This window comes from Panthera pardus, unplaced genomic scaffold (assembly GCF_024362965.1).
Source record: "Panthera pardus isolate Hobbes unplaced genomic scaffold, ASM2436296v1 HiC_scaffold_8, whole genome shotgun sequence".
Taxonomy (NCBI): Eukaryota; Metazoa; Chordata; class Mammalia; order Carnivora; family Felidae; genus Panthera; species Panthera pardus.
Genome location: NW_026527013.1, coordinates 70085680 through 70110089, shown reverse-complemented (window position 1 = coordinate 70110089; position 24410 = coordinate 70085680). Strand labels below are relative to the sequence as shown.

General features: G+C 43.3%; 1 protein-coding gene across 1 annotated transcript in view; it reads left to right on the top strand.

Moving 5' to 3' along the window:
• The first annotated feature begins 1740 nt into the window (after positions 1 to 1740).
• VOPP1 (VOPP1 WW domain binding protein) overlaps positions 1741 to 24410 on the top strand; it is a 110213-nt gene continuing 87543 nt past the window's right edge. The window contains exon 1 of the mRNA XM_019451044.2: positions 1741 to 2022. Within this exon, the coding sequence (XP_019306589.1) occupies positions 1969 to 2022 (54 nt within the window). The 5' untranslated portion in view covers positions 1741 to 1968. The remainder of the gene's footprint in view (positions 2023 to 24410) is intronic.

Here is a 24410-nt window from a genome sequence, read left to right as displayed (position 1 = left end):
CAGCCCCTCCCCTTTCTTTTACTCCAAAACCCTCACCTCAGTAACAGACTAGCCTCCTTACAAAGTCGACAAGTAAGGACCTTTAGGTGGTCACCCCAGCATAGACCTTAGATTCTCGTGTTGCCGTCTGTTTGCTTAAAAGTGGAAATTAGACAGCTGGAAATAGGGAACGTGTGGCAAGGCCAGGAGTAAGTCCACTCTTATTTCTATAAGGCATGACTCCTCCAGTCTGCAAGGGAAATCAACAAAGACTGAGCACATGAGAACAGGCAAAGGCTATGGGCTCGGTGCTTGGGACAGCAAGGGAGTCTGCCGTGATCTCTCGTATTTGGCAGAGACTCCAAGTCAGGCAGAGGAATAGGAAAGCTTCAAGGCAGAAAAAAAGGGAAGGCTTCTAGGATGCCCCGACTTAGGTGGAGGCTGTTGTCATGGAGAAACTTGTAGGTGAGGTAACTAGAGGTGGGCCATACTATGGGATGGATTAGGGGAGTATAAGTGGCTTTCTCCAGTTGATTCTAAATTGAAAGTGGGGACACAATGTATACAAGCTTCTGCCAGTCTGACTTCGAGATAGTAGCCTGGCCATTGTAGATAACAGGTTGGTTTCCTGAGCAAATAATTGCCACAGATTGCGGGTCCTATTTTGTCTTTGAATTCGAGTTCTACTACATGTAGAGAGGAGCACAGGGCCTCACTGCACTGATCCTATTTGAAAGTTCCCAGGGCCCTGGCTGCTTGTAACTTAGGGCCTTTACCTAATAGTGCTGTTCCGTTGTCCTGCTTCCCTTTAGGTCTCTGCTGCTGACAATTTGCCATAGAGGCCTGGCCTGCCTCTCCTATTCCCAGTGACACCTGCCATACCTACTAGATGTTTCATGCAATTTATTTTTCTTCCTGGCCAGTTACAACTTGACATACGTTTGTTTCTTTATTCTAATTATCCATCACTCCTCCCTCACTGGATTGAAGTCTACACTTCAAGCTAGAGGGTAAGCTACTATGTCTGTTTTGTTCACTGCTATTGTCCCCAAGGACCACAAGAATACTCAACTGAAAGAAGGTGTAGACACATATTGGTGGAATAAATGAAATCCATGTCCATCATTCAGGCAGACTCCATGTGAGGAGAGATGAGCTTTGCACGGGGGACTCCAGGTCGAGCCCAGTCGCTCGTGTATTTGCTTCCTGTGACAACCCAAAAGCCCAGGTTCTGGGATCTTCCCTCATCAGGGGCAGCTGAGTAGGCCTGGGGCATGTCTAGTCCTGTCCCAAACAACAGATCAGAGAATTTCTTGCAACTGGCAGTCACATCCTCCGTGAGAGTTGTTGTACTAGAGTTGTCTTCACCTTGTTACTTTTTCAGAAATTTGTGCGCTCTCATGGTCTTTCCTCGGGGAAACAGCCTGGCCAGCCAGCCCTTACCCTATTACCAATTCCTGGAAGCAACCAGCCATCATCTAGAACCAGGTAGAGGACACACAGGAGAGATACCAGGCTAGGAGGAAAGCATCGCAAAGTTTCACCTTTTTTGTTTTTAATTTTTCTTAATGTTTATTTATTTTTGAGAGAGACAGAACGCGAATGGGGGAGAGGGGCAGAGAGAGAGGGAGACACAGAACCTGATACAGTCTCCAGGCTTAAGCTGTGTCCCCTGCCTGTGCTTGGATCCCGGTGCCTACGAGTGCGTGCCAAAGAGGGCGTGCCAGGAGCGTGCTCGCGCGTGCGCGCGCGCGAGCACGCGGGCGCGCTTGCTTCCAGGCCGGGGGCGGAGCGCAGCGAGGGCTGAGCTGTAAGTGCTCCGCGTACTGGCTCTGCGACCTCAAGCCGCACGGAGACCCCACCTCCCCCCACCCTGGGCCTGCTGGGAACTAACGCCCTCCCTGCCCTCTTGACCGTCTCACGGGGGGCGTGCTGCTGACTGGCGCCTGCGACCCGGTAGCGGGACACACCCAGAGAGGACTCGGAGCCATGAGCCGCCAGCCCCGGAGGGTGGCGGCCCTGCTGCTCGGGCTGCTCCTGGAGGTAGGGGCTGAGGTGGGGGCCGCGCTACACGGGGGCACCTCTTGGATAGGCTCGTGGAGCGCAACCACTGCCAGGGGCTGAGCGCGGTGCGATGCCCAGATGCCCCAGAAGACCATCTGTGAGAACCCTAAAGGTCCAGGGGCTGAGAACCACAGCCTCCCTCCAGTACCTTCATAAGTCCCAGGGCTGAGTATGTAGGGATCCTGGTAACAAGGTCCCATCAGGGTTTCCGCCTGCCCCTCTCTGTCTTCCCCTTCCATTCCCACCCGACCCCGCCTGCCCTTCCCCACCTCCCCTCCCTCGTGCTCAGGGGTTCTTGTTGCTCTCCTTTCTCTGGTGGTCTGGAGGACTCAGGAGTGACCTTTATGCATTGTAGCCATCCCACCCTGCCCTTTCCCTCCAGGAGGAGGGCCCCAGATCCAGTGGGGGGTTAGGCTCCAGTGGTGATGGGGGGGCGGTGGTCCAGGAGCTGCGCAGGCGCAGAGTCAGGCCGGCTGTGTGCAGTGGGTTGGAGGGTGGAGGTGCGAACACGCAGACCTGCGGTTGTGGGAAAACGTCAAGGCAGGGCCAGGGACGTCGCAGCCAAGAGCAGGAGGAAACATTCCTGCCTGTGAAAATGAAGCACAGGGACCTGAGATTCCAGAGAAACATTCCAGGGAGAGTCAGGGTGGTGGGCCTGAGTTGCTGGAGGCCAGCCAGGGACTGTGTTGAAGGGGTTGAGAGTGGAAGCAGCAGGTGAACACAGGCCTCCTGCCTACCCCCTCCACACCCGCTGCCCTGCCCCGCCCAGCCCCGCCCCGCCCCTGGTGGTGGAGTTGCACCCTCTGACGGGGAGGGGGAGATTCCACCCCGCTTTTGGCTAAAGGGGGTCCTCTATCATGGGAGTCAATGGGACTCTGGGGTAGGAGTCTGGATTAGGGGAAGTGCAACTCCCTGTTGAGCTCTTCATTTCTGAAGGCCATTTGCATTCAATCAATGAACTCTGAGCAAATGGGCCAGGAATAAGTGGCACTTCTGTGTTTTAGAGGGTGGTCCAGACTCTTTCCTACTTGGAGATGTGTGCTGAAGAGAACTGGGTGTTGTGGATGGAGTTCAAAGTCATCTTTTTGGGAAATGTTGGGTGGGAACGTCTTCTTCGCACTCTCTCGAGGAAGGTGGATGGAAAAGCTCCTTGTTCCAGGCAGACATGTGGGTTTTGTTCTTCATATCCGTGGGGCGTGGTGCTTCATGTTTCCGTAGAGCACCTCCTGTCTTGTATTCGTTCCGTGTTTCAAGAGTTTCAGACCTTAGGACCATGGGACTCACCAGGCAGCAAGAGGGAGAAGTGACTCAGAGCCCACCGGGTCCCTAGAAGCCAGTGCATGTGTACTTGAGCAGGCAGTGCTCCTCTCTCAGCCTCCTTTGGAAATGAGGTCTTGAGCAAACGCTCTTTCATTGCATGGGTTCCACCTCTGTCAGGTTGTTGGGGTTTGTGTTTGTGCGTCTGTGTAAGTGTCTGCGGTGCCATGTCCTGTATGGAGTCCTGACCGCGTTAGGGACCCAGTTCTTTCCAAAGACACTGTTTTCTTGCATTGGAATTTCTCATTTCAACAGAGTTTTCCAATCCTGTCTCAAAGGCTGAAAACATCCTGAAGGCAGCACCGTGACCTTACCGAAAGCAAAAGTCTAAGAACTGAGGCTTTCCCAAACTTACATATCAATCTGACTGGTACTTTATGTTTTCAGTAAGATGGTGTGGTGTAGGCCACTTTCAGCAGCTGAGGCTCCTAAGCATCTATTTTGTCCCCGGGGGGTGAGTTGTCTGTGTCAGGAATTAAGGAGATTATTATTATCTTTAATATCATTATTTTCATTATTACCATTATTATTATATTTTGCACAACCCATCGCATGGAATTTGATACATGAGCTAGATATCTGAGACATTTTCTTCTTAAATTAGTTGCCCTGAATTTCATCTAAAATTGGTTGTTGTCAGAGTACCTTTGATGCTTTTCAAGTCTTGAACCGCCTCCATAAACGTGCTGTCCCGGTTGCCATATATGTGAGGAGGCAGAGTCTCTTGACCTGAAGCACATCAAAGTATCCAGGGAGATCTTTGGCGGCCTCTCACAGTCCACTGCACCCTGGCCTGGTTCGTGGCCTTTGTTTCTTTGTTCTGCTTGCACTGGTTTCATGGTACTTGTGGAGCAGTGGATCCTGCACCCCCTGGGATAAGGTGGTTCTTCCATTGTGGCCCTCCCTGCAGCACTCTGTTCTGGCACTCTGTTCCTAGCCGGCACCACCCAGAACCAGGCAGGGAGGTTTTCTTTTTGCCAGCGGGAAGTCCTGAATAGGGAGGGGGAGCCGGACACTGTCTGGGGAAGGACGGGATCCCTCCCCTGCCTCACCATCCCCAGCAGTTCCCTTAGGTGCTGGCCACAAGAGGACTGCCTATGCGTTTTTGTTTTCGTTGGTCTTATCCCACCTTGGTAGAGCACTTAGCCTGTTCCAGGCACTGTTCTGAGCACTTTAGAGATCTTGGCTGTTGACACAGAGTACCTCGGCAAGGACTCTCGTCCCCATTAGTATTTCCAATGGAAGATGTGAAAGAATGTGTGCCTGGGGTCACTGCTGTGAAGCGGGAGGACTCGAGGCATGAAGCCAGGCAGTCGGGCTCCACGTGAGCGTGCTGCGCCGCTGGCTCTCCCACTGCTGCCTGTCGAGAGGCAGGGAAAGCATTTGCACGTAGCGTGCATGTCCTGAGAGCAGAGGTGGGCTTGGAGACGTGCGTGTCCCCTGAAGTGGGGAATCCAGCAAAATAGGCTCTAGGGACTGAGTCATGCTTTCTGTGGGGAACCCTATGATTTCACATCCAGCCTGAGAGACTTTGGAGAGTGACATGTGGGGCTCTTAGTGAGTGTGGCGGCACAGAGCGGGGCATGGGTCAGCGGGACCTTCCTAGGACCACCCCCCTCCCCCGCACCCCGGTGCTGTGCTCCCCCTGAAACCCAGGCAGGGCTGGAAGGAGGAACAGGCTGTTGATGGCACCATCCCTTCCGCAGGGAGGCTTCTTGGGAGCTGGTGACTGAAGTGACCTTTGCTTTGGGGTGAACTCAGAGCTCCCCCTCTGAATTGCACAAGAAGCGGCCGAGGGCCCTCATTTCATGCGGTCCGCATTCCCCGTCGCCCCGTGCACCAGTCACCAACGTCTCAGGTGCCCAGGCCGTGAACGTGGTCCCCCAGTAGGGGAACCCCAAAGCCGTTTCTGCGTCCTCAAATGCTAACGTTCTCTGCTTGTGTCCTGCGCCCTGGCTCGTCCGAGACCCTGAGCACAGTGCCTGCAGGAAGGGTGAAGGGTGCGAAGCTGTCTCCTGGTAGGTAGGGTAGGTAGCTGTGGTGAGGTCGTTCCCGGTGGCCTGCCTTCAGCTGCAGGGCACCTTGGAACCCAAAGCCACGACGTTTCCAATGGGACAAAGTGTGCTGCAAGTGGAACCTGGGAGTCATCAGGCCCTAAGGGTATGCAGGCATGACCTTTATCCGTGGGGCTTTTGATCAGAGCGCCCTCTTTGCTAGATATCATCAGGGCAGCCTCTTTGGAAGACAGAGGGCAGGTTGTGGACAGTTGTATAGCATCCTTCTTATAGTATGTGTTGTAAGGGCTCTGGCCTTGCGGAAATGGGCGTGGATGGATGGAGTGGACTCCTGAATGGAAACTTCCTGGGGCGCCTGGGTGGCTCAGTGGGTTCAGCTTCCGACTTGGGCTCAGGTCATGATCTCGTGGTTCCTGATTTCCAGCCCTGCACTGGGCTCTGCGACAACAGCTCAGAACCTGGAGTCTGCTTTCAGATTCTGTGTGTGTCTCTCTCCCTCTCTGCCCCTTCTCCACTGGCTTTCTCTCTCTCTCTCTCTCTCTCTCTCTCTCTCTCTCTCTCTCTCTCTCTCTCAAAAATTAATAAACATTTAAGAAAATTAAAAAGAAAAATTAATATAACTTTCCCCAGGGTACGTGCTAGGCATTCTGTCACATCCATTCTGTCACATCCATTCATTCACTGGATGAGTAATGAACTCTACTGGGTTATATTATTATTATTATTATTTTAGGCTTTTTTATTTGTTTTGAGAGAGAGAGAGAGAGCATGTGTGTGCCTGTGAGCAGGGTTAGTGCAGGAGAGAGGGAGATAGAGAATCCCAAGCAAGCTCTGCCCTGTTAGCTGTTTTTTTAATGTTCATTTTTGGGAGAGAGAGTGAGAGACAGGAAGAGAGAGAAAGCCAGTGGGGGAGGGCCAGAGATGGAGAGATAGACACACAGCATCTGAAGCAGGCCCCAGGCTCTGAGCTGTTAGCACAGAGCCTGACAGGGGGCTTGAACCCACAAACCATGAGGTCATGACCTGAGCTGAAGTCAGAGGCTGGCTTAACCAACAGAGCTATCCAGGCACCCCAACTACTGGGTTACTTTCCTGAAGGGAGTGGCATCAGTATCTTTCTGATTCTGCCCTGGATCCCAAACTGGAAACCTTTAAGTGAGGCTCCCATGTGTTTGAAAGTTGTTCCCACAAAAGGACAACCCTTCTTAGGCTTGAAACTTCCAGAGAGTGTTGGAAAGTGAATGTTGTTTTTTGAAACTAAGGAAAATAAGAGGATTACTAAGTAGTTTCCTAAAGTTCTGTGTATTTTGATGTCTGGGAGTCTAGAAATTAGAACCAAGTCATGTTTAAGTGTGTTTTTGTTTTTTTGCCAAATACTTCTTGTGCCCTGGGATGCCAACAATTGTGGCAGCCCTTGGATGCCAATTCTCTGAAATAAACCTTTTCAGCCCTCCCACTCTGTAGAGTGGCACCTGGCCACTCTGTAGAGTGGCAATCTGGGCAACATGGGATTTCAATGAAAAAGAGGACTGTAGGGAGTTTGTTATCACTGGAAGCTCCATAGGTGGCTGGGAGCTGGTGGATGGCAGTTGAACCCAGTGGTAAGGCCTTGTTCTGAAGCAGGGAAAACCTGTCTCCAGGTATGTGAGGAGGGCCAGGGGCCTTGGGACCAGACTTGGGGCTCTAACTGGCCCTTGCTTTCTTTTGGCTTGTGCACAGCTATAAGGCCAGCTGGGGGGAAGTGACTCTAGAAGTCTATTGATTGGGCTAGTGGTCACTTGATTATCTAGCCATGGGATGACAAGTAATGTTTCTAGAATTCACATTAATCATCTGTTGATGAGGCCTCTCAAATGCCACCCTTCAGGAAGCCTATCTTGATCACCCTATGTAAAATTCCAACCCATTCTCCTCCCAGACCCCTTGCTCAGACCAATTCCCTCCTTCCTGTGTATCTGTTACTTTCAAAATCTGATGCAATTAACTTTAGAGGGGCAAAGGTTTTCTCCATTTTGTTGACTGAAATATCTCTAGCTCCTAGAATAGTACCTGCCATAGAGTAGGACTCAGTAAATATTTGAATGAGTTAATAGATCCTTGAGTAATGACCTTGGGTGAAGGAACTGAATAGGTGTAAGGTAGGAGAGCGGAAGGTCATTGATTAGCTGTGGACTCTGAAGCATGGAGTGCTGTACTAACCTTTACTTCCTTAGCTGTAACCTGTTTGGACACCGGCAGTAATGGAAACAATGCACCCACTTTTTGGGCAACTTAATTGTTAAAGTTTTCTGTTATATTGAGGAGAAATGTCTACATTATTTTTAACCTGGCTCTAGTTCTGCATTCTTGGGCTTTTCAGAAGAAATAGAATCACAATGTCAGCCCCTCAGCATTTGAACACAGCTATTATAGTCCCCAGTGTGTTCTTCTCAAGGTTCATTTCCTTCTGTCATTTCTCCCAGGATGTGCTTTTGAGTCCTCTCATGGTCCTCACAGCTGCCCTTTGAAAAGTCTGTCAAACTGTGAAAATAGTTGGTCCTAGAAAAAGTCCACTCAAAGTGAATCCAGTGTTTTTTTTAAAAAAAAAATAATGTTTATTTTTGAGAGAGAGACAGAGATGGAGCATGAGCAGGGGAGGAGCAGAGAGAAGAGAGAGACAGGAATCCAAAGAAGGCTGCAGGCTCCGAGCTGTCAGCACAGAGCCTGATGCAGGGCGCGAACTCAACGGACCGTGAGATCATGACCTGAACCGAAGTCCGATACTTAACTGACTGATACAGCCAGGTGCCCCCAAAGTAAATCCACTTAAGGACCAGAATTTTGTAGTTAATAGTGGGGGAAAAACAAAGTCCAAATTTTAAAAATAAGTTAGGGGTGCTTGGATGACTCAGTCAGTTGAGCATCTGACTCTTGATTTTGGCTCAGGTCAGCATCCCAGGGTCCTGAGATCGAGCCCTGCCTCAGGCTCCACATAGAGCCTGCTTAAGATTCTCTCTGTCTTTCCCTCTTCCCCTCTCCCTTGCTTGTGCAATCTCTTTCTCTCTAAAATAAAAAAAAAAATTTAAATAAGTGAATTTTATCTAAGTATTCATTTTTAGAATTTTAGAATTTTTTAGAATTTTAGAATTTTAGGGGTGGGGGAAGAGATTAGTTTTTGTGACAAAAATATGTGATGAATAATATTCAAGTCTTCACTTGACATTGAAAGTCAGAGGAATGATCATAGTAAATTTTTTTCTTTTTTTTCTTTTCCAAAATTATTTGCTCTAGTAACCAACCCTCCACCCACAACGTCCACTTCTAGCTTCTCTTGTTGTGTTTTATTCCTACCATTCTCCTTTGAGCATCTGTTGGGTCATTATTGTGGCTAAACTGCCAGATTCTTTGTCCCTTTCATAGGCTTCATTAGGTACTGCATCTTTGTGAGACCTGCGAGATCATTTTGCTGTCCATTTGTGTGGTATCTGTGTTGTACTTTCCTATGATCCTGTCATCAAAGATTGATTCCAGAGCTGCTTTAGTTAAGTGGGCTGGGTTGGGTTGTTGGTGCACTGCTAAGCAAGAATGAGTTCAGTGGTAAGTATGTTTTGCCATGAAGCCTTTGGCTTGCCTCCTATGTCTTCCCATTATGTCTTATTTGAACATTCAGGACACTCTGTTCTATAGGCGTGATCTGACTGGCTCTATCAGAACCCTCCTGTGGACCTTGTCATATGCAGATAAGATAAGCCAAGAGATTCACATTGAGTTTTCAGTGACATTGAAATCTTTTTGACAAGGGCTCCTGATAACCCACAAGTCCTCACAACAGTTGTGGAGATGTATACTATAATTTATATTTTTTAAGACTGAAATTGAGGTCTATATATTTATTGTAATTCAACTCACATTAACATTCTTTATCTCATCTTGTTAAACTTGTCAACATCTGTTTGGGTGGTGTCTCAGACCATTCGGCCTGCTCTAACAAAATTGAACACAGAAATTTCTTTCTTATGGCTCTGAGGGCCGGGAAGTCTAAGACCAAGGCCTCAGCATGGCTGAGTCCTATGAGGGCCATCTTCCTGATTCATAGCCAAACACCTTCTGGCTGTGTCCTCCCTTGGTAGAAGGAGCAAGGGGTCTCTGTGGCGTCTCTTTTACAAGAGCACTAATCCCATTCATGAGGACCTCATGATCTAATCAACTTCCAGAGGCCCCACCCGCTAATACCATCACATCAGGCATTAGGATTCCAATCTATGGATTTTGAGGGGACATGAACATATGGATGTTAGCAGATGATGACATGACCATGTGTTATAGAATCTCCACTTTGTGTGCCTTGGCTGGGAGTCTTTGAGGAAATTACTGAAGCTCTCATTGACTCAGTTGATTCACTTGTAAAAGGAGAAGTGCCTTAGTGTTGTGGGAGGCCATGGGAAAGTCCCCCACTTGAACCTTAACTCTTTGTGTAGGCTGGATCAACAGATTGTGAACTTGTCTCTAGGCAGGCCCTCTGGGGTGTTTATTTCTTGACAGATGCACTGTGGCTCTGAGGGGATGAAGACTTGGCAGTCTTTAGTCAGCGACTAACCTGGATGCTGCAGGTCCCTGAAAGTACCACATGATCTCTGCTTGTTTCCCTCCTCTCTTCCTTTGCCATTTGAACTCCCACCATACTTGTAGATGCTCAGGTGACTGATGTCTGGGAAGAGGATGCTGACTGTTCCCTCAGGTATGAGTTAAGTGCCAGACCTGGGCAAACCACATTGAGGACCTCCTAGCTCAGGTATTTTAATGGCCTCTTTGTGGTGTGTGAACCTCTTAGACCTTAACCTAGAGGACCTTGGTGCAGAAAAGCTTAGCAGATGGAGGGGGGGAATGGAAACAGGAGTTGGATATAGATGTTAGCCTCAGGGGAGAGAATGTGGTTTGAGTTGGGAAATGAGGAGGTGGGTAGGAGGGAAGGTGCAGATATATTTTAGGTTTAGTGGAAGTAGGTTGGGGCAACTGTGGCAAGATACCTTTTTTTTTCCCTTTGTATTGTTTTGGTTTTTATTAAAGTAAGCCATGGGGGTGAGTTGGAAAGGGTCTGAACTTGAAGCAATGGCAAAGGTCTAAGAGAGCTGTTGTGGGAAGGACCACTTGGAAGCTGTATACCTGTGCATCGCAGAGCATCCATGGTTGAGATTTAGAATGAATGTTTCTTTCTTTTAACTCTTCGAAGTTTATTCATTTTTTGAGAGAGATAGAAAGAGAGGGAATAAGTGGGGGAGGGGCAGAGAGGGGGGGCATAGGATCCAAAGCAGGCCCTAGCTGATAGCACAGACAAAACAATCTGACTCTTGATCTTAGCTCAGCTCTTGATCTCAGGGTGGTGAGTTTTAGCCCCATGTTGGGTTTCATGGTGGGTGTGGAGCCTATTTAAAAACAAAACAAAACAAAACAAACTACATTTAGGTATCACCACATACCTGTCAGAATGGCTCAAATTAACAGCATAGGTAACAACAGATATTGGTGAGGATGCAGAGAAAGGGAAACCCACTTACCCTGTTGGTGGGAATGCAAACTGGTACAGCCACTCTGAAAACCAGTATGGCGGTTCCTCGAAAAGTTAAAAATAGAATTACCCTATGATGTACCAATTGCACTACTAGGTATTTATCCAAAGGACACAAAATACTGATTTGAAGGGATATATGCACCCCAATGTTAATAGCAGCATTATGAATAATAGCTAAATTACGGAAAGAGCCCACAAGTCCATCGACTCATGAATGGGTAAAGAAGATACGGATGTATATCTATGTACACACACACAAACACATACACATACACACAGACAGATACAATGGAATATTACTCAGCCATCAAGAAAAGTGAAATCTTGCCATTTGCAATGAAGTGGATGGAATTAGAATGTATTATGCTAAGCAAAATAAGTCAGAGAAAGACAAATCCCATATGATTTCACTCATGTGGAATTTAAGAAACAAAACAGATGAACACATGGAAAAAAGGGGGCAAACCATGGAACAGCCTCCTTACTTATAGAGAACAAAGTGAGGGCTGCTGGAGGGGAGTTGAATGGGAGCATGGGTTAGATGGGTGATGGGCATTAAGGAGGGCACTTGTTTTGATGAGCATTAGGTGTTATATGTAAGTGATGAATCACTAAAGTGTAGTCTTGCAACTAAGATTACACTATATGTTAACCAACTGGAATTTAAATAAAAACTTGAAAATAAAAATAAATAGACAAATAGATAAGATGCTGGTGATGATGTGATAACTAGCAGTTACTAGTTTGCTTAGTATGTGTCAAAAACTGGTTCTTAAAACTGATACTTGTAAGTTTTATCTTTATTCTCTTTTCTTTATCTCTCTTTTCTTTATTCCCTTTTGTTTCCAGCTTTACTAAGGTACACTTGCCAAATAAGTTTTATGTGTTTAAGGTGTATGATGTGATATTTCGATATATGTATGCATTATGACAACATTACTACCGTCAAGCTAATTAATGTATCCGTCACCTCACATAATTATCCTTTGTGTATGTGTGGTGAGAACTCTTCAGATCAACTCTCTCAGCAAATTTCATGTCTACGATACAGTTTCATTAACTGTAGTCACCATGCTGTACTGTGGCCGTCCAGACCTTATTCATTCTGCCCTGAATATTTGTACCCTTTGAATAATATTTCCTCATGTTCCTCTTCTCCCAATCTTGATGACTACTCTTCTGTTCTCTGCTTTCATGAGTTTGATTTTTTAAGATTCCATATATAAATGGAATACTGTCATATTTTTTCACGTGTCTGGCTTATTTCAATTAGTATAATGTCCTCCAGGTTCATTCATGTTGTGAAAATGGCTGAATCCCTTTCTTTTTAAAGCAGGGATAGTGTTATATTTTTTCCATATAACTTTGTAAATATACATTCATGCATTGACACTTTGGTTGTTTCCTTAGCTATTGTGAGTAATGCTGCAATGAACATGAGGGTTCAGACATCTTTCCAAAACAGTGATTTTATTTCTTTTGGATATATACCCAGAAGCGAGATCACTGGATCACATAGCAGTTCTCTTTTTTAAGGTTTTGAGGAAGCTCCCTAGCATTTTCCCTAATGGGTGTACCAATTTATATTCCCACCAAGAGTGTACAGCCGTTCTCTTTTTTTTTTAAGTTTTTTTTTTTTTTTTGAGAGAGAGAGAGAGACAGAGAGAGAGACAGAGAGACAGAGCATGAGCTGGGAAGGGTCAGAGAGAGAGAGACACAGAATCCGAAACAAGCTCCAGGCTCCGAGCTGTCAGCACAGAGCCCAACATGGGGCTCGAACCCACAGGACTGTGAGATCATGACCTGAGCCGAAGTCAGATGCCTAACCGACTGAGCCATGCAGGCACCCCGCAGCTCCCTTTACTTCATATACTTGCCAACAGTTGTTATCTATTGTGTTTTTTGATACTAGCCATCCTAACAGGTTTAAGATGACATCTCATTGTGGTTTTGATTTGCCTTTCCCTGAAGATTAGTGATGTTGAGCCTTTTTTCATTTACCTGTTGGCCATTAGTATGTCTTCTTTGGAAAAATATCTATTCAGGTACTTTGCCTATGTTTCAATTGGGTTACTTGCTTCTTTGCTATTGAATTGTATGATTTCCTTGTATATTTTACCTATTAACCTCTTATCAGATAATATGGTTTGCAACTATTTTCTGCCATCCCATAGGTTGCCTTTTCAGGTTATTGTTTCCTTTTCTGCACAGAAGTTTTGTTTTTGTTTTTTAGTTAGACATAGTCCCCCTTGTTTACTTTTGCTTTTGTTGCCTGTGCTCTTCTCTTGGTGTCATATTAAAAAAAGTCTTTGCCAAGACCAGTAAAAAGGAGCTTTCCCCTTATGTTTTCTTCTAGGAATTTTGCAGTTTCAGGTCTTCCATTTAAGTCTAACCTTGGAATTATTTTTATTTGCTTGAATTTCTTGAGGCTTGTGTCGTGAACTAACATGAATCTATCTTGCAAAATGTTCCATGTGCACTTGAGAGAATGTCTATTCTGCTGCTTGTGGGAACTTCTATCTATGCCTGTTAGGTCCATTTGGTCTATAGTGTTGTTCACTTCTGCTGTTTCTTTATGGATACCCTCTGTGTGATCTATATATTATGGAGTGGAGTCGCCTAGTATTATTGTATGCCATATATTTTTCTCCTTCAGATCTGTCAATGTTTTCTTTATACATTTACATGTTTTGATGTTGAGTGCTAGTATATTTATAACTGTTATACATTGAATTGACCCTTTTATCATTATTTGATGACCTTCTTTCTCTTTTGAGAAAGTATAGTATAGAAAGTATAGTATAGTGTAGAAAGAAAGTATAATTTGTTTGATATAAGCATATGTATGTATGTATATATATATATATATATATATATATATATATATATATATATAAGCATAGCCAGCCCTGCTCTCTTTTGGTTACCATTTGCATGGAATATCTTTTTCCATCCCTTTACTTTGAACCTATGTGTGCCTTCAAAGCTGAAGTGAGTCTCTTGTATGAAGCATATAGTTGGGTCTTTTCTTTTTTTTTTTTTAATATATTCAGCCACTCTGTGCTTTTTTTTATTTGGAGAATTTAGTCCATTCACATTTAAAGTTGTTATTGATAGATAAGAACTTTCTCTTGCCATCTTGTTCATTGTTTTCTAAATTTTTTCATAGTTCCTTCATTCCTTTCTTCCTTTCTTGTGGTCTTCCTTTGTGATTTTTTGATTTTTTTTTTTTTTTTTTTTTTTACATTTCCAAACCACTTTTTTTTTGGTATTTTATTTTATTTTATTTTTCAATATATGAAGTTTATTGTCAAATTGGTTTCCATACAACACCCAGTGCTCATCCCAAAAGGTGCCCTCCTCAATACCCATCACCCACCCTCCCCTCCCTCCCACCCCCTATCAACCCTCAGTTTGTTCTCAGTTTTTAACAGTCTCTTATGCTTTGGCTCGCTTCCACTCTAACCTCTTTTTTTTTTTTCCTTCCCCTCCCCCATGGGTTTCTGTTAAGTTTCTCAGGATCCACAGAAGAGTGAAACCATATGGTATCTGTCTTTCTTTGTATGGCTTATTTCACTTAGCATAACACTCTCCAGTTCCATCCATGTTGCTACAAAGGGCCGTATTTCATTCTTTCTCATTGCCACGTAGTATTCCATTGTGTATATAAACCACAATTTCTTTATCCATTCATCAGTTGATGGACATTTAGGCTCTTTCCATAATTTGGCTATTGTTGAGAGTGCTGCTGTAAACATTGGGGTACAAGTGCCACTATGCATCAGTACTCCTGTATCCCTTGGGTAAATTCCTAGCAGTGCTATTGCTGGGTCATAGGGTAGGTCTATTTTTAATTTTTTGAGGAACCTCCACACTGTTTTCCAGAGTGGCTGCAGCAGTTTGCATTCCCACCAACAGTGCAAGAGGGTTCCCGTTTCTCCACATCCTCTCCAGCATCTATAGTCTCCTGATTTGTTCATTTTGGCCACTCTGTCTGGTGTGAGGTGATATCTGAGTGTGGTTTTGATTTGTATTTCCCTGATGAGGAGCGACATTGAGCATCTTTTCATGTGCCTGTTGGTCATCCTGATGTCTTCTTTAGAGAAGTGTCTATTCATGTTTTCTGCCCATTTCTTCACTGGGTTATTTGTTTTTCAGGTGTGGAATTTGGTGAGCTCTTTATAGATTTTGGATACTAGCCCTTTTCCGATATGTCATTTGCAAATATCTTTTCCCATTCTGTTGGTTGCCTTTCAGTTTTGTTGGTTGTTTCCTTTGCTGTGCAGAAGCTTTTTATCTTCATAAGGTCCCAGTAGTTCATTTTTGCTTTTAATTCCCTTGCCTTTGAGATGTGTCAAGTAAGAAATTGCTACGGCTGAGGTCAGAGAGGTCGTTTCCTGCTTTTTCCTCTAGGGTTTTGATGGTTTCCTGTCTCACATTCAGGTCCTTCATCCATTTTGAGTTTATTTTTGTGATTGGTGTGAGAAAGTGGTCTAGTTTCAAACTTCTGCATGTTGCTGTCCAGTTCTCCCAGCACCATTTGTTAAAGAGACTGTCTTTTTTCCAGGATATTCTTTCCTGCTTTGTCAAAGATTAGTTGTCCATACGTTTGTGGGTCTAGTTCTGGGGTTTCTATTTTATTCCATTGGTCTATGTGTCTGTTTTTGTCCCAATACCATGCTGTCTTGATGATTACAGCTTTGTAGTAGAGGCTAAAGTCTGGGATTGTGATGCCTCCTGCTTTGGTCTTCTTCTTCAAGATTACTTTGGCTATTCGGGGTCTTCTCTGGTTCCAGACAAATTTTAGGATTGCTTGTTCTAGTTTCGAGAAGAATGCTGGTGCAATTTTGATTGGGATTGCATTGAATGTGTAGATAGCTTTGGGTCGTATTGACATTTTGACAATATTTATTCTTCCAATCCATGAGCATGGAATGTTTTTCCATTTCTTTATATCTTCTTCAATTTCCTTCATAAGCTTTCTATAGTTTTCAGCATACAGATCTTTTACATCTTTGGTTAGATTTATTCCTAGGTATTTTATGCTTCTTGGTGCAATTGTGAATGGGATCAGTTTCTTTATTTGTCTTTCTGTTGCTTCATTGTTAGTGTATAAGAATGCAACTGATTTCTGTACATTGATTTTGTATCCTGCAACTTTGCTGAATTCATGTATCAGTTCTAGCAGACTTTTGGTGGAATCTATCGGATTTTCCATGTATAATATCATGTCATCTGCAAAAAGCGAAAGCTTCACTTCATCTTTGCCAATTTTGATGCCTTTGATTTCCTTTTGTTCTCTGATTGCTGATGCTAGAACTTCCAACCCTATGTTAAACAACAGCGGTGAGAGTGGACATCCCTGTCGTGTTCCTGATCTCAGGGAAAAAGCTCTCAGTTTTTCCCCATTGAGGAAGATGTTAGCTGTGGGCTTTTCATAAATGGCTTTTATGATCTTTAAGTATGTTCCTTGTATCCCGACTTTCTCGACGGTTTTTATTAAGAAAGATGCCGAATTTTGTCAAAGGCCTTTTCTGCATCAATTGACAGGATCATATGGTTCTTATCTTTTCTTTTATTAATGTGATGTATCACATTGATTGATTTGCGAATGTTGAACCAGCCCTGCATCCCAGGAATGAATCCCACTTGATCATGGTGAATAATTCTTTTTATATGCTGTTGAATTCGATTTGCTAGTATCTTATTGAGAATTTTTGCATCCCTATTTATCAGGGATATTGGCCTGTAGTTCTCTTTTTTTACTGGGTCTCTGTCTGGTTTAGGAATCAAAGTAATACTGGCTTCATAGAATGAGTCTGGAAGTTTTCCTTCCCTTTCTATTTCTTGGAATAGCTTGAGAAGGATAGGTATTATCTCTGCTTTAAACGTCTGGTAGAACTTCCCTGGGAAGCCATCTGGTCCTGGACTCTTATTTGTTGGGAGATTTTTGATGACTGATTGAATTTCTTCGCTGGTTATGGGTCTGTTCAAGCTTTCTATTTCCTCCTGATTGAGTTTTGGAAGCATGTGGGTGTTTAGGAATTTGTCCATTTCTTCCAGGTTGTCCAGTGTGTTGGCATATAATTTTTCATAGTATTCCCTGATAATTGTTTGTATCTCTGAGGGATTGGTTGTCATAATTCCATTTTCATTCATGATTTTATCTATTTGGGTCATCTCCCTTTTCTTTTTGAGAAGCCTGGCTAGAGGTTTGTCAATTTTGTTTATTTTTTCAAAAAACCAACTCTTGGTTTTGTTAATCTGCTCTACAGTTTTTTTAGATTCTCTATTGTTTATATCTGCTCTGATCTTTATTATTTCTCTTCTTCTGCTGGGTTTAGGCTGCCTTTGCTGTTCTGCTTCTATTTCCTTTAGGTGTGCTGTTAGATTTTGTATTTGGGATTTTTCTTGTTTCTTGAGATAGGCCTGGATTGCAATGTATTTTCCTCTCAGGACTGCCTTCGCTGCATCCCAAAGCATTTGGATTGTTGTATTTTCATTTTCGTTTGTTTCCATATATTTTTTAATTTCTTCTCTAATTGCCTGGTTGACCCATTCATTCTTTAGTAGGGTGTTCTTTAACCTCCGTGCTTTTGGAGGTTTTCCAGACTTTTTCCTGTCGTTGATTTCAAGCTTCATAGCATTATAGTCTGAAAGTATGCATGGTGTGATTTCAATTCTTCTATACTTATGAAGGGCTGTTTTGTGACCCAGTGTGTGATCTATCTTGGAGAATGTTCCATGTGCACTCGAGAAGAAAGTATATTCTGTTGCTTTGGGATGCAGAGTTCTAAATAGATCTGTCAAGTCCATCTGATCCAATGTATCATTCAGGGCCCTTGTTTCTTTATTGACTGTGTGTCTAGATGATCTATCCATTTCTGTAAGTGGAGTGTTAAAGTCCCCAGCAATTACCACATTCTTATCAATAAGGTTGCTTATGTTTGTGAGTACTTGTTTTATATATTTGGGGGCTCCTGTATTCGGCACATAGACATTTATAATTGTTAGCTCTTCCTGATGGATAGACCCTGTGATTATTATATAATGCCCTTCTTCATCTCTTGTTACAGCCTTTAATTTAAAGTCTAGTTTGTCTGATATAAGTATGGCTACTCCAGCTTTCTTTTGACTTCCAGTGGCATGATAGATAGTTCTCCATCCCCTCACTTTCAATCTGAAGGTGTCCTCAGGTCTAAAATGAGTCTCTTGTAGACAGGAAATAGATGGGTCTTGTTTTTTTATCCATTCTGATACCCTATGTCTTTTGGTTGGCACATTTAGTCCATTTACATTCAGTGTTATTATTGAAAGATATGGGTTTAGAGTCATTTTGATGTCTGTCGGTTTCATGCTTGTAGCGATATCTCTGGTACTTTGTCTCACAGGATCCCCCTTAGGATCTCTTGTAGGGCTGGTTTAGTAGTGACGAATTCCTTCAGTTTTTGTTTGTTTGGGAAGACCTTTATCTCTCCTTCTATTCTAAATGACAGACTTGCTGGATAAAGGATTCTTGGCTGCATATTTTTTTCTGTTCAACACATTGAAGATCTCCTGCCATTCCTTTCTGGCCTGCCAAGTTTCAGTAGAGAGATCGGTCACGAGTCTTATAGGTCTCCCTTTATATGTTAGAGCACGTTTATCTCTAGCTGCTTTCAGAATTTTCTCTTTATCCTTGTATTTTGCCAGTTTCACTATGATATGTCGTGCAGAAGATCGATTCAAGTTACGTCTGAAGGGAGTTCTCTCTGCCTCTTGGATTTCAATGCCTTTTTCCTTCCCCAGATCAGGGAAGTTCTCAGCTATTATTTCTTCAAGTGCACCTTCAGCATCTTTCCCTCTCTCTTCCTCCTCTGGAATACCAATTATGCGTATATTATTTCTCTTTAGTGCATCACTTAGTTCTCTAATTTTCCCCTCATACTCCTGGATTTTTTTATCTCTCTTTTTCTCAGCTTCTTCTTTTTCCATAATTTTATCTTCTAGTTCACCTATTCTCTCCTCTGCCTCTTCAATCCGAGCCGTAGTTGTCTCCATTTTATTTTGCAACTCGTTGATAGCCTGTTTTAGCTCCTCCTGGCTGTTCCTTAGTCCCTTGATCTCTGTAGCAAGAGATTCTCTGCTGTCCTTTATACTGTTTTCAAGCCCAGCATGTTTTTCTGTTACTAATTAGTATTCACTCATTACAACTTGAGAAGCTCCCTTTAGTATTTCTTGCAAAACACGTCAGTGGTGGTAATCTCCTTTAGCTTCTGTTTGTTTCAGAAAGTCTTTATTTCACCTTCATTTCTGGAGGACGGCTTTGCTGGTTAATATATTCTTGATTAGCATTTCTTTTCTTTCAGCACTTTGAATATATTATCCCACTCTTGTCGGCCTTACACAGTTTCTGCTGAGAAACCTGCTTATAGTCTTATGGAGGTTCTTTTGTATGTGACGAGTCTTTTTTCTCTTGCTGACTTAAAAATTGTCTTTTTGGCTTTGGCTTTTGATAATTTAATTACAATGTGTCTTGATGTAATCTTTGGGTTGATCCTGTTGGGGAAACTTTGAGCTTAAGGAGCCTGGATAGCTATATCCCTCCCAAGATCTGGGAAATTTTCAACCATTATTTCTTAAACAAACTCTCTATCCCTTTCTTTTTTACTTTTCTTCTTCTCAAGGTCCCATAATGCATATATTGATTCACTTGATAGAGTTCTATAAATCCTGTAGGCTTTCTTCACTTTAATTCACTCTTTTTTCTTCTGACTGAAATATTTCAAATGACTGGTCTTTGAGTTCACAGATCCTTTCTTCTTGATTGAGTAGTGTTGGAGGTCTCTAATGAATTTTTCTTTTCATTCATTAATTATGTTATTTTCCTCTCTGTTTAAAATTTTATTTATTCATTCATTTGTTCCAAGATTTTATTTAAAGTCTAGTTAGTTAACCTATACTGTAATATTGGTTTCAGGAGTAGAATTTAATAATTTGTTACTTATATATAGCACCCAGTGCTCATCCCCACAAGTGTCCTCCTTAATGCCCATCACCAATTTAGCCTATCTCCCCATCCACCTCCTCTCCAGAAGTACTCAGTTTGCTCTCTGTAGTTAAGAATCTCTTATGTTTTGCCTCCCTCCCTGTTTTTACCTTATTTTATTTTTCTTCCCTTTCCCTATGTTCTTCTGTTTTGTTTCTTGAACTTCACATATGAGTGAAATCATATGGTATTTGTCTTCCTCTGACTTACTACCCTTAGCATAATACACTCTAGTTCCATCCATATCATTGCAAATGGCAAGATTTCATTCTTTTTCATGGCTGAGCAACATTCCATTGTATATATACACCACATCTTCTTCTTCTTTTTTCTTAATGTTTCTCTATTTATGAGAGAGACAAAGATACATTGTGAGTGGGTTAGGGGCAGACAGAGAGGGAGACACAGAAGCAGAAGCAGACTCCAGGCTCTGAGCTGTCAGCACAGAGCCCGACGCGGGGCTTGGATTCACGAGCTGTGAGATCATGACCTGAGCCGAAGTCGGACTCTCAACTGACTGAGCCACCCAGGCGTCCCGTACATCTTCTTTATCCACTCATCAGTCCATGGATATTTGGGCTCTTTCCATAATTTGGCTATTATTGACAGTGGTGCTATAAACTTTGGGGTACATGCACCCCTTCAAATCATTATTTTTGTATCCTTTGGGTAAATACCCAGTAGTGTAATTGCTGGGTTGTAGGGTAGTTCTATCTTTAACTGTTTGAGGAAACGCCCACTGTTTTCCAGAGTAGCTGAACCAGTTTGCATTACCATCTATAGTGTAAGACGGTTCCCCTTTCTTTGCAGCCTTGCCAATATCTGTTGTTTCCTGAGTTGTTCATTTTCACCATTCTGACAGGGATGAGGTGGTATCTCATTGTGGTTTTGATTAGTATTTCTCTAATGACGAGTGAGTTTGAGCATTTTTTATGTATTTGTTAGCCATTTGTAAGTCTTCTGTTGAGAAGTGTCTCTTCATGTCTTCTGTCCATTTCTTAAGTGGATTAATTTTTTTTTAATTTTTTAATGTTTATTTATTTATTTATTTATTTTTTGAGAGAGAGACAGAGAGACAGACTGTGAGTGGGGGAGGAGCCGAGAGAGACGGAGACACAGAATCTGAAGCAGCCTCCAGGCTCTGAGCTGTCAGCACAGAGCCCGATGAAGGGCTCGAAATCACAGGCAGTAAGATCATGACCTGAGCTGAAGTCGGGCACTCAACAGACTGAGTCACCTGGTTGCCCCTTAACTGGATTATTTTTTTGTTGTTGTGGTTGCATGTTCAATTTGATAAGTTCTTTATAGATTTTGGATACTAGCTTTTTATCCAATATGTCATTTGTAAATATCATCTCCCATTCCGTTGGTTGCCTTTTAGTTTTGCTGATTATTTCCCTCAGTGTGCAGAAGATTTTTGTCTTGATGAAGTCCCAGTAATTCATTTTTGTTTTTGTGTCCCATACCTTCAGCAACATGTTTAGTAAGATGTTGCTCTAGCTGAGGTAAGATAGGTTGCTGCCTGTTTTCTCATGTAGAATTTTGATGGTTTCCCATCTTACAATTAAGTCTTTTATCTATTTTGAGTTTGTTTTTGTGTATGTTGTAAGAAAGTGGTCCAGTTTCTTCCTTCTGCATGTAACAGTCCAGTTTTCCCAGCAGCAATTGTTGAAGAGACGATCTTATTTCCAGGGGATATTCTTTCCTGCTTTGTGGATGATTGGTTGACCATACATTTATGGGCCCATTTCTGGGTCCTTTATTCTGTTCCACTGATCTATGTGTCTGTTTTTGTGCCAGTTCCATTCTGTCTTAAGCTTTGTGATACAGCTTGATGTCCAGAATTGTGATGACTCCCACTGTGCTTTTCTTTTTCAACATGACTTTGGCTATTCGGGGTCTTTTCTGGTCCCATACAAACTTTAGAATTGTTTGTTCTAGCTCTGTGATAAATGCTGGTGTTCTTTTAACAGGGATTGCATTTAATGTGCAGTTTGCTTTGTGTGATGTAGACATTTTAGTGATGTATGTTCTTCCAATCCATGAGCATGGGATGTTTTTGCATTTTTTATTTTTAGTCTTCTTCAATTTCTTTCACAAGCGTTCTATAGTTGTTAGAGTATAATCTTTTACCTCTTTGGTTAGGTTTATTCCTAGGTATCTCATGGTTTTGGTGCAATTGAAAATGGGATTGATTCCTTGATTTCTCTTCCTGCTTCTCTTCCTGCTCTTCTTGCATTATTGGTGTATGAAATGCAACTTATTTCTCTACTTTTTAAGTGTTATTTGAGAGAGAGAGAGAGAGAGAGAGAGTGCAAGCAGGAAAGAGGGGCAGAGGAACAGAGAGAGAGAGAGAATCTCAAGCAGACCCCATGCTCAGCATGGGGCCTGACATGGGGCTCCTTCTCACGACCATGAGATATGACCCGAGCTGAAATCAAGCGTCAGTCGCTTAACTGACTGAGCCACCCAGGTGCCCTCTGATTTCTATTCTTTGATTTTATATGCTGTGACTTTGTTGAATTTATGTATCAAGTCTAGCAATTTTTTGGCAGAGTCATTTGGGATTTCCACATAGAGTATCTTATCTCTGTGAAGAGTAAAGGTTTGATTTCTTCCTTGCCAATTTGGATGCATTTTATTTCTTCTTGTTGTCTGATTGTTGAGGCTAAGACTTCCAGTACTGTGTTGAACAACAGTGGTGAGAGTGGACATCCCGGTAGTGTTCCTAAAAAACTGAGAGCTTTTCCCCCATTGAGGATGATACTAGTTGCTGGCCTTTTGTATCTGGTCCTTATGATATTGAGGTACGTTCCTTCTATCCCCACTTGCCTGAAGGTTTTTGTATCAAGAAAAGATGCTTGTATTTTGTCAAATGCTTTTTCTGTATCTATTGAGATGGCCATATTGTTCTTATCCTTTCTTTTATTAATGTGTGTAGCACCTTGATTGACTTGCAGGTACCAAAGCAGCCCTGCGGTCCAGTAGTAAATCCCTCTTGATAGTGGTGAATGATTCTTCTCATGTACTGTTAGATTTGATTTGCTAGTATCTTGTTGAGAATTTTTGCATCAAAGTTTACCAGCGATACTGGCCTGTAATTCTCCTTTTTAGTGGGGTCTTTGGTTTGGGGATCAAGGTAATGTTGGCCTCATAGAATGAGTTCGGAAGATTCCCTTCCTTTTCTATTTTTTGGAACAGTTTCAGAAGATTTGGTATCACCTCTTCTTTAAATGTCTGCCAGAATTCCCCCTGGGAAGCCATTCGGCCCTGGACTCTTGTTTGTTGGAATATTTTTGATTACTGATTTATTTCTTCAATGATTATAGGTCTGTTCGAATTTTTTATTTCTTCCTGTTTCAGTTTTGGTAGTTGATATTGTTTGTAGGAATTTCTCCTGTTGTTTCAGATTGCCCAATTTGGTGGCATAGAAGTGCTCATATTATTCTCTTATAATTGTTTGCATGTTTCATTCAATGTATTCTTCTGCTAGAGAATTTCTGTTTGATATTTTTATTTTCCTTTTTGTTGAAATGTCTGTTTGTTCATGCACTTCCCCCCGATTTTGTTGAATTGTCTGTTTGCATTTCCTTGTACCTCCCTGAGCTTTCTTAAGGTAATAATTTTGAATTTGTTGTCAGAAACTGTATATATTTCCATTTCTCGGGGCTTTATTAGTTTCCTGTTGTGATGTCATAGTTGCCTGATTCTTCGTGACCCATGTCACCCTGCACTGGTGTCTGTGTACTTGAAGCAGTTAACCACTTCTTCCTGTCTTTACAGGCTGGTGTTAACAGGTTCAGGCCTTCCGCTGCTGTGTCCCCAGGCTGATGGCACTATCTGTAGGATTGCAGTCGAGCAGGGCTAAGCCTGGTTACCTGACTGTTGCCGGGTCACCGTTGGGTCCAACATTGGCAGGCCTGTTACCATGGGCATGGGTTGCTGTGGATCCTGCCTGTACCTTGGGTGGACAGGACTGCTCTGGGACTGTGGTTGAGCAGGTCTTGAGTCTGGTCACATGGCCATTTTCAGGCCTACAGTTGATGAGCCTCTTACCAGGGAGGATATGGATGGCTGTGGCTCCAGCTGTATCCCTGAGCATGCTTCCACCAGGTCCCTGGATGGGTAGCACTGCCTTCTGGACCAGGGTAGAGCAGGGTGGGAACAGGATCACAAGGCTCTACAGGATCTACAGTTGGGACTGAGGTTGGTAGACCCCCCAGTGGGGACTCATACAGGCATGTGTCCTCCAGTTCCCTGAGTGTACATCATTGCCCTCAGACTCCCATAGATCAGTCCTGGAACTGAGTCTGAAGGAATCCACAGCTAGGAGTCAGGTCAACAGACCGGCTGCCAGGGGAAAACATGTGTGTTTCCAGGTCCCTGGGCCAGCAGGAGTGACTCTTTACCTCCTTATAGTGGAGTTGGGGTTAGGTCTCAGGGCCACCTCTGGTGCACT